Genomic DNA, 13,393 nt, shown 5'->3' with positions numbered 1-13,393 from the left:
GTTGCTGGAAACCCCAGGAGGGTTAACCTGTGCTCTGAAACCTGTTTTGCTGCCTCCCCCCCCCCCCTAATCTCGGTGGCCGCTGTGAGAACAGGATGCTGGACTGGGGGGGGGGCGCAAATTGAATAAAATCCATAATCAATCACATAACAAAGTACACCCAGAATATTGAATGGCAATACAGATCAAGTTGGGAGGGGGGCGGGGCGGGACCTCTCAAATATTTTATTGGATGCTCAAAGGGACCTTGGCCCCTAGGAGTTGGCTCCTATGATGGGCAATTGGCTTGATCCTGCCAGGTTCTTCTAATGCTGCGAACTGAGATGGTTGAATTTTTCTATCTGGAATCGAAACCAACCAGTACAAGAAATAAAAGGGGTGGGGAAAGCTCAAAAACTGCCCAGCCCCCGATTTTAAAGCACCATTGTGATTAAAATAAAATAAAATAAACAACACGTCGTAGCTAGATTTATTCTTGCTGATTCTTTTTTCAAGGGAAACCCAATCTTTCGTACTGCAGAATCTTTATCTGTTGGCTTCTTCTGAGCTGTCCGACCTGGGAGAGGAGGAAAACTTCAAAATGAACCGGGAAGTTTAGTATCCAGGCAACAGAGTTATGCTACTCTACACTTTTTCATCTTTCTATGCCACACATTCGTTTGGCGCGACTTCCGGCTAAACGCTGACTTTCTTCCGTTGCGATAGTTTTCGTAGCCCCTCTGCCTTTACTAAACATGGCCGCCAAATGAATTCCTATGCTCTTGAAGTTATTTATGTTGACCATAAGAAACATGGGTGCCACTTTGCCCTTACCTTTCCAGCCTCATTTCCCCCTTTATTCGCGGTAGCTTGAAGTCTTCGTGCCCTAAGTTGTAATGGCGGACAAAATCTGTTATTCGAAGACTTAGGCAACCTGTATGGGTTCCAAAGCAACAGTTTGCCATAAATTCCGTTCATCTCAAGCGGATGTGAGGGAGTTTAGCGGAAAGAGGTACGCATTTTTTTAAGGTTAGGGGGAAAACCCGCTCGTTATTTTAGCAGTCTTCTTAATTCTGTAGTTGAGCCTTTTTGCTAACTCAATAACAATCTATTATTGTACAACTATTGCGCTGGGCTATATTGGGTTTGGGATTTCTAAAAATATCATTATCACCATTTTATTTTTTATGCCGCCTTTCTGTAGTTAAAAGCCATGTCCTGGGTGGCTTACAACATGAAAAGAATTACATACTGTAATTACAAAAGTGAGTATACTATAAATAAGTAAAAATAAAGCACATCAAAAAGTACACAACAAAACTGAACAATATCCACATAAATTATAATAAGATCTAAACACAGCTACAAAAAGTTACTATCAATAACAGCAAAAAAAGAAAACAACCCCCCCAACAATAACTCTGCCAAAGAGTATGTTATATTTGTTTATTTGTTGTTGTTCAGTCGTTCAGTCGTGTCCGACTCTTCGTGACCCCATGGACCAGAGCACGCCAGGCACGCCTATCCTCCACTGCCTCCCGCAGTTTGGCCAACTTGTTTATTTATTTATTAATAAAGTTATCTGATAAAATTTAAATATGAAAATAAGTGTTCTGGGGTAGATTGGGAAGTAAATGCATATTTTGAAACCTGCAGAATCTCACGATTTCTAGGTTAACTCGGCGTCCAGATGTTTTGAGACTAAAATTCCCATCATCCCTGGCCCGCTGGTCCTGTTAGCTAGGGATGATGGGAGTTGTAGGCCGAAAACATCTGGAGGGCCAAGTTTGCCTATTCCTAGAAGACACGCAGCAGCAGCTGCCGCAGGCAACTGTTTTTTATGATTTGGGATTCCGCTCTGCGTCTCTCTCTCTCTCTCTCTCGCTCTTTCCCCGCGGTAGTCACATGCCCAGCCTTCATGTCTTTGATCCCACCCTCGTTGCAAGGGAGGAAACAAACGGGGGGGGGGGACCTGCCGGCGAGCAGGAGAGCAACAAGCAAACAGGAAAAAGCGGAACGCGGATTCCGAACTGTTGCCGGGACGCGTAACGGGGCAACAGGGAGGACTCCGGATTAAGTGCCGGATCTGTTCCAGGGTGGGTTCAGCCCGCTCTCCTCCCACTTGAGGGGCTTTCTTCGACTCGTATCTGAGCGATGGTTGTTTTTCCCCAGGTATGTGGGCGGCGGAAAGATCAATTCCGTTTTTTTAAACCTTCCTGTAAGCAGGTGGGAAGCTTGCCCGTGGCCATTTCGAAAAGGCATTTCTGTGCGTAAAGACGCACGGGGCGGGGGACTGGGGATCAAGCATCCGGGCCGGCCCGAGATCTTTGTGGGGATCCCCGTGACCTATGGCGGGCCTCCGTGTGCTTTTCTGCCGATTATTATTGTGTGGTGCTCTAAAATTCATCCCAGCGCATTGAGGGGGGGATGGGGTGACGGGAGCTGCTGATTCCGAGAACTATAATAGGAGGGGTGTGTTTATGCCGGAAACTAATCTCCGGTTAACTGAGGGCGGGAAAGAGAGAGCAGGCGCGAGAGACACGAGGATTAAAATTTCCGAGTTTGGAAATATAGGGAAAGGGATCTGCATTCGGGGAAGGAAGAGGCCGAGGCTGTCACTCCATAAGAGAGTCGAATGGTTTATTCCCTGGGGGGAAAGGCGGAGCTGGGACCTAATGTCTGCAGGTATAACTTCATTCCATCTTCTTGAAATAGCTGCCTCGCCTTTCCAGCGTGAGTTTTCTTTAATCCCTGCATGGCATTGTTTGTTACATGAATCTCTTTAACTGTGGCCAAGGAAGCCACAGGATTTCTGCAAAACCTCCTGCCAGCTGAGCACTGCCAGATCAAAATGAAGGCACGCTCAATATTGTTTTCTCTCTTCCAGGTAGTTTTGTGGGGCAGGAGTGTTTATATAATTTATTATTTATTATTTGAACCCCGCCCAAATGGCTGAGTTTCCCCAGCCACTCTGGGCGGCTCCCAATCGAGTGTTAAAAACAATACAGCATTTCCCTTGTCCAGCCCATCTATGGGCAATGCATTCACTTTTAGAAGGGCTGTCATGGCGTAAGAAACACTTCTTTCAAAAGAGACCTCTGACAGCCGTCACAGCTGCCTGGTGATGTTTCATAACACCATTGTGCCTGTGGAGGTGCACCCTCTCCAGCATTTTGATGAGGTTCCTGGGCGTATTAGCGCTAATTTTCTTGGCGTTGGATACCACCTGTAGGTTAGTTTTAGGCTGAGTTCTCTTCTTTTTGTTGATATGGATTTAAAGGGGGGTTTAGACCACATTCTGGTCCATTGGGTGGGGTTGATTTCGTATCCTATGTCATCCTCCCATTGTTTTTTTTTTATTGTGTCTAGGGAGCTCGAGGGATTTTTGAGCAGTATTTTGTGTATTGCGGATACCAATCCTCTGCCGCGTCCCTTTGTCATTAGGATGAGGTTTTCAAAGGTTGTCAGGGGTCTAGTTGCTGCTGATTTTACTGTTGGATTGTTTAAGAGGGCATGTAATTGGTGTTGTGTTAACCAGGGCATTTGGGTGTCTTCTGATTTGTCCTGTATTTCTTGTGTTGACAGAGGTTTGTTATTTTTGCAAAAGTCTATTAGGCGATATAGGCCTTTGGATTGCCAGGTTTTGGTTTGGAGGTTTTGTGATGCATGGTGGAATAATGGATGGTAGGCCAGGGGAATTAGTGGGGTTGGGGTTGGGGATACTTCCACATGTGGTGGGAGTGCCCCAAAATCCAAACATTCTGGACAACAACCACACAAGAAATATGTAAAATAATCAAGCAAGTGTTAGAAACCACCCCAGAATTGGTCTTACTAAACATCTTCCAAAGCAATAATGCCCACTTACAAGACAAAGAACTCATATCCATCTACTCTCAGCAGCCAGAAACGTCACAACAAGACACTGAAAGACCTGTCAGGAGTAAGCATGGACCAATGTTACCAAGTAGGTGGGAACAGCCCTACTAGAAAACTAACCAGTAACCTGAAACTGACACGGGGACAAACAGAAGAAGACACCTTCACCCCTGGTATTATTCCCCGTCATCACACACACAGCCCAACAAGATAATGACAAAAATCTACCAACAGCATACAAATCAATATGGCTAACCTGATCCAAAACACCCACCCACCCCACTCACACAGGAAACCAAAGATCACCACAGCCAACCACAAATGAACAATCACACCCTACACCAATCCCGACCTCTCTCACTACCAAAGAAACACAAGTGAACAACAGAGAACCTACACAATAAACGCTGACACCAAACCCTACATATATTAAGGAAAATAGAAACATCGTCACCCCCATCCCACCCACCTCTTTCCCCCTTCTCTCCCTAATGTCTCAACAACCAAAACTGATTTATAAAATGTTACATGGGGAAAAAAACGAGAGAGGACATTGCACACACCTTTGTAAATCAAGAAAATTAATAAAAAAATAACACCATTGTAGGCCAAAAGCATCTGGAGGGCCGAGTTTGCCTATACCTGGCATAAACAAATTCAGATGCAAGTTTTTGGTGACAGGCTCTTTTTAATAGCCAACTAGGGTGGGAAAGCTCAAAAAGCAGAGGGATGAAAAACAGCCGGGGTCTCAGCTGGAGCAACAGAGTGGCCTTGCACCCTTTTCTTCCTTCCTCTGCTGCAGCCTGGTGCAGTGCTTGCTTCCAGCAGCCGGGCTTCTCAGCAGACATGGTGGTGGCCCCTCGTCTTTTTTCTACCCGCACTTCTGAATCAGCCTGATCTGATGCGATGCAATCCATAAATGATGTTTCTCCCTCCTCCCCCTCCTCTCTTCGCAGATCTGAGCCTAGCAATTCAGCTCCGTTACCCAAACCGGAAGACCCTCTGGCCCGGAGGAATGGCATGAGGCATGAGCCCGGGACCCCCTGGAAGTGGCCGCCATGCTCCCGCGAGGACTGCAGCCTTGTGGGAGGCTGTGCCGCTGGTCCAGCCCCTTCCTGCAGCTCCTTGCCTTGACGGTGGTGACGTTTGGCGTGCTGGCGCCCCTGACCTGCCAACGCCTCCTCCACTCTTACTACTACCTGCGGCACTGGTACCTGAGCCCCATGAGCCAAGACTTCCTCCAGCAGAACCAGGAGGACGGCCTGAGCGCCCTCCGCTACTTTGAGGGGCTGCGGGCGCACAACGCCTCTAAGCTGGCGCCCGGCGAGGCCCACCGGACGGGCTTGCTCATCACCATCATCACTGTGCAGCGGCGCCCCGAGTTCCACTATGTCCTCCAGGTGGCGTCCCGCTTCCACCCGCCTGCTCCGGCAGTGCGGGGCCCCTTGCCGGCGCCACCGGATCCTGCTCTGCAACGTGGAGGCCGACCCCGGCAGCCACACGGACGCCCAGCTGCTGGCCGGCTTCTTTGGCGTGGCGAACCGCTACGGCAGCCGGCAGGCTCCGGAGCCGTCGCTGAACCAGTTTTGAGAAGGAGAAGCGGGATTACGCCTATTGCCTGGAGGAGTCGCTGCGGGGCCACGACCCGGAGCACGTGCTGCTGGTGGAAGACGACGCCGTCCCGGAGGAGGAGATCTTCCGTGTGTTGCACCACCTCTTACAGGTCCGCTTCTCCAAGCCCCACCTCCGAGACGCCCTCTACGTGAAGCTCTACCACCCCGAGAGACTGCAGCGCTACCTCAACCCGGAGCCCATGAGGATTCTGGAGTGGCTCGGAGTGGGCATGCTGGGCGGCTCTCTGCTGGGGTTCGCATATGCCTGTGCGGCCGGCCGCCCTGTCCCCAGCTGGCCCGTCGCCCCTGTTTTTTGCCCTGTACAGCATGCTGCTGGTGGAGCTGGTGGGGCGTCACTACCTCCTGGAGCTGCGCCGCCTGGCCCCCGCCCCTCTACAACGTCGTGCCTGCCACCGAGTGCTGCACCCCGGCCATGCTGTTCTCCGCCCCTTCTGCCCGCCGCGCGCTGGGCTACCTGAAGAAGTTGCGCTGCCGGTCGGGTTTCGCCAAAGACACAGCCCTGTACTCTCTGCTGCGCACCAAGGGCGAGCGGGCCTTCGTGGTGGAGCCCAACCTGGTCAGGCACGTGGGATGTTTTCAAGTCTCAGGGTAAACAACGATCCCAAGCTGCTTTGACTCCTCAGGTGTACAAAGAGCTGGAGTGGAGGGACCGGGTGAGGTCTGTTCCCAGATTGCCGGGGCGGGGGCTGAAGGCTTCCCATGAAATGCGCGAGACAAACAGGTTGAGGAAAATGCTGTAGATGAGCTTTCCCCCACCCCTAAGATGCTAGTTTTCTACGGGTTGGGAGGGCATATGGCCTGATTAGTCCCTCTCCCCATGCCTCCATAATCATGGTGGCTGCGGTGGTGGTGATGATTATGGCAATGGTGATGTACCCCCACCTTTTCCCCTGGCAGCTCAACGCAGCTTTGGCCATCCCATATTGGGTCTGGTGTGGGGCAAGTAATGACGGGGCTGGGTTAGTGGGGAGTGGGGTTGCAGGCGCCACCGATAAGCTGACTAGCAGCACCTGCAAAGCCCCATGCATGGGGCAAGCGCCAACACTCAGCTGGTTGGTGGTGGTTGCAGAGAATCCTGCAGGTTGCTTTGAAGGCCCGATGATTGGCCACTTGCCGGGGCTTCAAAGCACCATGCACCAAGGTGGTGAAGATGGATAGCCTGATGTCATTTTGACATCGAGTGATGTCAGGCGATAGGGTGGCCCGGCACACCTATGAAACTTGGCCGGGGTGGGGGAGGTAAGGATCCAACCCGCCAGCTGGATCCAATCCCCATCCTTGATGCAAGGCGAAAAGGGGGAGATGCACGAGGAATCAGAAATAGTGCAGTCCAGCAATAGCTGTGTCACATGGTGCTTCTGCTGGTTTTTTGGTGCTCTCAGCAGATAAATAATAGGACAGCACAAAGCTCGACAATGGGATGAAGATTGCAAAGGTGGTACTTTTTATAATAGCTTTATATCCTCTACAATAAACTATTTTTTAAAAGACACTTTCCCTTCAATGAGAATTCCTATTGTCTTTTTAGAAGACAGAACTATTTTGTAAACAGCTTTAACCTATATAAAAAGGATAATTTCCAGAAATAGTTCACCGCTGTCTTAATATCTGTTGTTTGTTATGTCATTGTTTCGTCAAGCGTCTCGCCCACTAGCAGTATCTACACTGCTTTTACTTGGAGCCAGTTTATGAGCTTTTGCTGATGTGGTACAGTCCTCTCGCAGGAGTGCACTAGTTCCGAATACACTAGATAGAATTGCCTGCACAATTTGAAATAGGCTCCTTGCACAAGGAAAGCCTTCACATTGGCCAGAAGTCTTGGTCTGCCACTATGGCCCTAGACAGAGAGATTGGGTGATATTTGTGCTCTTACCAAACACTCCTTGCCCTCTGGTCTTTCTACACCTTGCTATATTCTTCTCAAGGCGGGAATAATGGGAGGTGTTTTTCTCCAGTTTCCCACCTCCGTCCATCGCTTGCTTTCCTTGGAAGCTAACCAAGGGCCACTAAAACCGGCTGCTCCGAAGCTGAGCGCTATCTAGAAATTGTCCTGCCTGCAAGTTTCAGCCTTCCTGCTTTCCTCTCATCTCTTCTGTAAACTCCTGCCACAGGTGCTAGTCAACCTGAGCTCCACATGACTTTTCCTTGGAAACCGACTCCTTCACAGCCATTAAGTGCCTTTGCTAGACGTCCTTCTGAGCAGCCTTTCCAAGCCTTTTTTTTTTTTGCACATAATCTCTAGAACAGCAAGATTTTCCCTTGCCTGTGTTTCCCTTTCTCCTCTCAGAAATCAATTGCACATTGTTTTATTAAATGAGAGCTCATCTGTAACTAAATATTTCTTTCTTCTTTCCTTTAAGCTAGTCCTCCAAATAGGTTTTATTAAAAATAAAGAATTCCTCCTTCCCTTTACAGGGCTTGGATTAGCGCATGGGCATGTGCTGCTGAATCCTCCTCACTTTATTAGAAAAAGGGAAAGGGGGAGGCCAGTAGCTTAAAGTTCTTCACAGCAATACAGAGGTGGAATTAAAAATATACGCCCCATATATTCCACAGAAGTGTGAGGGAGCTTCCTCGAGGCCTACTTAAACACAGTGGGTGGGGAACCTGTGGCCCTCCAGTTGTTGTCTGAGTCATCAGCCAGCATAACCAGTAGCCAACGATACTGGGTGTTGTAGTCTAGCAACATCCTGATTTAAATTATAGAAGATCCATACATTGCCCAGGACCGGTTTGAGGGCCAGGGCACGGTGGCACCTTCACCCGGTGTGATATATCGCAAGTGAAACCGCCACCACTTGCGAGTGCCCAGCGCATGGAGGGAGGAACGAACTGCATTGGCCTCAGACCCACGAGGCGCCGGAGTGAAACCCCCACCGGTCCTGCCGAGGGAGCTGAGGCGATTTCACCCCATTGCCTAGTGGGCTGGGGGCCGACACAGTTCGTTCCTCCCTCCGCTTTTCAACATCGTAATGTATCACAGTATCGTGATGTTTGGCTGGTGATACATCACGATGCTGAAAAGCCTTAGCCCTAGGGGTGGTGTGAAGCGTTTGTGTCTCCTCAGGCCCTTAACTCTACTGGCATTCTGATCCTTAGGAACGGAACGGGCCAAAACGAGGCAGAGCAATGGCCGCTGTCCAAATGGACACAGACAGCCTAATTTTCAGTCACTGGCATTTAGTGCATTTCTCATAAGCTCCACAGTGTGGCAGTGGAATGGTGTGTTTCGGTCCCTCAGGGCCTAAGGAAGGAATGAAGAAGGGAGGAGTCTTCTAGTTCACTGCCAAGCATGTTCTGGCAACGCAAGGGCAAAGGTGTCAGGGAGCCAATAGTTTCTAATCTAAAAACAAAAGGAGCCACAAGGGGACACTGCAGTACAGGAGAGTGTTGGCTGAGGGGCTGTCTGAAAACCTCTAAGCAGAATGCACTTATTTCACATGGGGTATTTTTTTTTGTCAACAGAGGTGGATGCTACCCACAGGGAGAACGTAGTCTCAAAAGTGGATCATTCGGACCCTGGAAATGATAACACAAGTCTGATGATGATTGCAAATGTTCCATGTAGCACCTGATAAACCCATTTTGAAATCTCACAGAGCTGATCCCCTAGGGAGATCAAGTTGCAAAGGAAGGGGGGAACTCTTGTGTTTCTAATCAGTGAGGGTTTAAAAGATTTGGTTTAACGAGGGTGTTTTTCCCCAAAAAACAATAAAGTGGCGAGAAGAAATTGTGTCAGTGTTCTTATTCATGAATTTCCTCTATAGCACAACTCTCTTACCCCTGTGTTTTTTAGGAAGTCAGAAACTGATGTTTTTAAAAAAATGGATAAGGGTGACATTTTCATGGGCCGGTGGTATTGCCTGTATTTAAAATATAAAAAGTCCAACCAAAGTTTCTGTTCGTATTCTAGCATTACGGTAAGATCTTTAAACAAAATCCAAGCCATGGTGAATTCTATAAATTCCATGGCGAAAGCTAAAATAGAAACAACAACCAGTAGTTATTGATGGGGTCAATATGGAGAAATACAAACCAGGCACCTCATTAAGTGCTATGTTGTAATGGTACAAGAATTTTAGAGATGGGAAGACAAACAGTTGAATGGGGGACTCTTCAAGCTGACAGGACCTGTTCCGCTTTGAAGTCCAAAAGGCACACGTTTCAAATTAAAGAATTCTGAGACCAGGAATTGCCCAGAAATCTTACCAGTAAATCCAGATATAGCTTCTGCCCACCTGTGACCTATAAGACTGCCCCTTATAACACCTTAGGTTAGGTTGTATTTCTCTCAATGGCCAGGCATGGTCCAAGACATTTACTGACTGAGGCATGAGGGCACCACCTCCCATTCCATGTACAAAATCTCACCGGCTGGCTGTTGACTCTTACTTAACACTGGTGCTGAAGCAGCATCTTCTACTGCAGCGGAGGGCAGCGGTTTAGCCATGTGGCACACGCCGCTGTAGCTGTTGTTGCTGTTCCCCCACCGCTCACTGCCATCTGCTGCTTGAGGCTGCTATCTCACTCTACCCAATGGTAGGGCCACGCCTGCTGAACAGATCTTCGCTATAAAGAACAGAAAACATTTGATACAAATATGAAACAGATACAGACAACTCTTCCAAACGTCTTTTCATTAATTCTCCTTATAGCGCTAGTTTCCAAGTATGAGCAAGGAGAAATTTCGTTCTTTTAGGGGAATTTTTTGGAAGGACGAGAAATTGTCCATATAAATACAATGTTCTCTGGGGGTCCTTCTACCTGCTCCATGATGACATTCCTGTTACTGTTTAACAGCTGACTTCAGATTTGATTTATTTTATTTTATTTTATTTTATTTTATTTTACTAACTTGCGATTTCTCCCAAGTTCTTACTTCTCATTTCCTGACTGCTTGGTCATTGCTCTATGGTGGGAGCATGCAATTCTTCCATCAGCTGGGAAGTCTTTAACCATTAATTGCAGAGTTGGTTGCAAATTTTTGCAAAGCACGGCTCACGAGCTGCGTAGAGAGAAGAATTTGCCTGCAGCATCCTCCACCTGAGATGAAACTGAACTTGCATCTAGCCAATTGCTGGGGTCTGCCATTTTCAGATACGTGCTTTTAATCTGCTGCTCTCAAAGGTCTGAGATGGAGTAGAGGTCTGGAATGAGGAAGGCCACATTAATGAAGAGCAATTGTGATTATTAATTAATAGCAGCCGAGGCTGATGGACTTTGAAACAGATTGCAAGGGACAAGAGACAGCAAGGTGAGAGCCGAGTTATGAGGGAATGGGAAAGCTTCGTATTAATAGTAACTACATCAAAATAGTACTTTAACACTGAGCAGGACAGGTGCACACTTTCTATGCTCAGCTGACACTCTGCTTTCACGTGCACAGACAGGCATGTACAATATTTCTCCACCACACAAATAGCCATTAAGGTAGACTTTCTGGGAGCTGGGAGCCTTCTCTGGCATAGCTGAGATTTTGTCTGCATATTGACTGAACTAGGAGAGAGCAGTGACTGGGAGGAAGAATGCCAGGCAAGGAGAAGCGGTTTTAGCTTGGTGGCAGAGTATCTGCTTCACATGCAGTATGTCCCAGGTTCAGGTAGGGCTGGGAATTTTTCCTGTCTGAAATCTTGGCAGCCTGGCTAGTCACTTTTAGACAGAGCTGAGCTAGGTGGGCCAACAACTCACTACAAAGTCCTAAAGTAAAGGTAAAGGGACCCCTGACCATCAGGTCCAGTCGTGTCGACTCTGGGGTTGCGGCGCTCATCTCGCTCTATAGGCCAAGGGAGCCGGCGTTTGTCCGCAGACAGCTTCCGGGTCATGTGGCCAGCATGACTAAGCGCTTCTGGTGAACCAGGGCAGCGCACGGAAACGCCGTTTACCTTCCCGCTGGAGCTGGTCCTATTTATCTACTTGCACTTTGACGTGCTTTCAAACTGCAGGGTGGGCATGAGCTGGGACCGAGCAACGGAGCTCACCCCGTGGCAGGGATTCGAACCGCCGACCTTCTGATCAGCAAGCCCTAGGCTCTGTGGTTTAACCTACAGCGCCACCTGGGTCCCTACTACAAAGTCCTACGTGATATCAAAGGACAAACCTGGAAAACATTTCATTTTGAGGTGAGCTAGCTTGCCTTGTGAGGTGACAAGCAAGTAAATCTGCTCATTGGTCATTTCACATTTCAAACAGCAAGTGTGAAAAGAATTACGAATTGTCCCATATACCAGAATCTCCAAGTGCCCCTGTTTTCCAGGGACAGTCTTGGATTTACAGAAGCCGCCTCAGTTTTTGAGTTGATCCCAGAATGTCCCGGTTTTCCTTAGAATGCCCCAATTTTCATTGGAGAAACGTTGAAGGGTCTGGAGTATACAACCCCTGAGCCAAGGAGATAAGTAACTATGCAACCTTTAGAAGACATCTGAAAGCAGCCCTGTAGAGGGAATTTTTTTATGTTTAATGTTCTATGTATGTTGGAAGCTGCCCAGAATGGCTGGGGCAACCCAGTCAGGTAGGATGCTTGCTCTCCCTTAGAGTGACAATTAAAGTCTTCATAAGTGCTCGCTCCAGGAAGCCAAGTTAGTAGTCCTGTTGTTCTTTTCCTCGGCTATTCAAACCTTCCGCCATGGCTTGTCCTTCCTGCTGTGGTGTGGTGGCTCTTCAAAGGAGAAGCATGATGAAGAAAGTAAAAATTCTCAGGCAGAGGCATTGCACGCCAACATGGGAGTGTTTGAGAGTCCCAAGAAACATGTCTTGGTGACTCATGGTTTAAAACCAATGCTCACCGAATAGGCAGAACTGCGTGAGCTTTGTAAGTAAGCATTTAAAATTCAGGTGCCAGAGTCACCACTGAGAAAAACTGAACTCTGCCACATAATTAAGAAAATTTAGAACTATGCAAACTTTAGCATTTGCATAATTATTCTGGTTGCACTAGACACAGAAAAAAGAACGGTGTTATGCAGGACACTGAAGTCAAAACCCTAGCCATCAGGAATTTAGCCATCTCTTTAAGTTGCATGCATATCTAAATTGTCACAAGGGCAAGAAGGTGGGCTGTTTTTAATGCAGTGGAGCCTTGGTTCTTGAACTTAATCCATTCCAGAAATCTGTTTGACTCCCGAAATGTTCGAAACCAAGGCATGGTTCCGATTGGCGCAGACGCCCAGAAACAGTAGTCAACAGCTGCATCAGATGTGTTGGCTTCCGAAAAACATTCAAAAACTTGGGAGCTGATTTGTTCGTCAACTAAGCCGTTCGAGAACCGAGGTTCCATTGTAAATAATCCCTCCCTGAAATTCCGCACCCAGTGCCATATTCTGCAGGTTTCCTGCACTCCCGCAGAATTGCAGTGACCAAGCAAGATTTCCTCTTGGGCTTGATGCACAGAAGCGTCTTTAAAGATGAAAGTATCATTTGGATTGTGAAATGGCTGTTTACACCTGAGATGGAACAGACACGCCCACATCTCTTCAATAACTTGCTGGTTTATTGCATATTAAAGGATTTAAGGCACAATCAGCCACAGTTAAGCATGTTCACAGTCCACTAATTTCATGTGGAAGATAAAACACATGATTAAATTGTGTCTCCGTCCCCCCCCCCATGTTTTTAGATGCTTTGGTATTTTATCTTTTGTGTGTTTGCTGCGCTGGGCTCTTCTTGGAGGAAGATCTGGGTATAAATCTAATAAATTAAAGTCTTTGCAGACGGGAATGAATAAATATTGTTGTTTCTTTTATGTCACTTGAAGCTAGCAGTTCACATGATGGCTAAAAGTGCTGCCTCTTCACTTAGCGTAGGGAGAGAACCATCAGTGTTCTAGCAAACATTGCATCTCTCGATGGAAATGTGGTCTATGTTCAAGGCCACTGAGCACTTAGGCTGTGTTTGAGAACAGGCTG

At 47.8% G+C, this 13,393-nt stretch overlaps 1 protein-coding gene across 1 annotated transcript; it reads left to right on the top strand.

Moving 5' to 3' along the window:
* The first annotated feature begins 4,825 nt into the window (after positions 1-4,825).
* Positions 4,826-7,049, top strand: PGAP4 (post-GPI attachment to proteins GalNAc transferase 4). The gene is given in 6 exon segments (XM_033173709.1): positions 4,826-5,276; positions 5,278-5,439; positions 5,441-5,776; positions 5,778-5,861; positions 5,863-6,061; positions 6,064-7,049. Coding segments are annotated over 6 exon segments (1,185 nt in total). The 5' UTR covers positions 4,826-4,916; the 3' UTR covers positions 6,108-7,049.
* Positions 7,050-13,393: the final 6,344 nt, after the last annotated feature.

The sequence above is a fragment of the Lacerta agilis genome, chromosome 16 (genome assembly GCF_009819535.1).
Source record: "Lacerta agilis isolate rLacAgi1 chromosome 16, rLacAgi1.pri, whole genome shotgun sequence".
Taxonomy (NCBI): domain Eukaryota; kingdom Metazoa; phylum Chordata; class Lepidosauria; order Squamata; family Lacertidae; genus Lacerta; species Lacerta agilis.
Note: the sequence above shows the minus strand (reverse complement) of the source record. Positions and strands in the feature narration are given on the sequence as shown.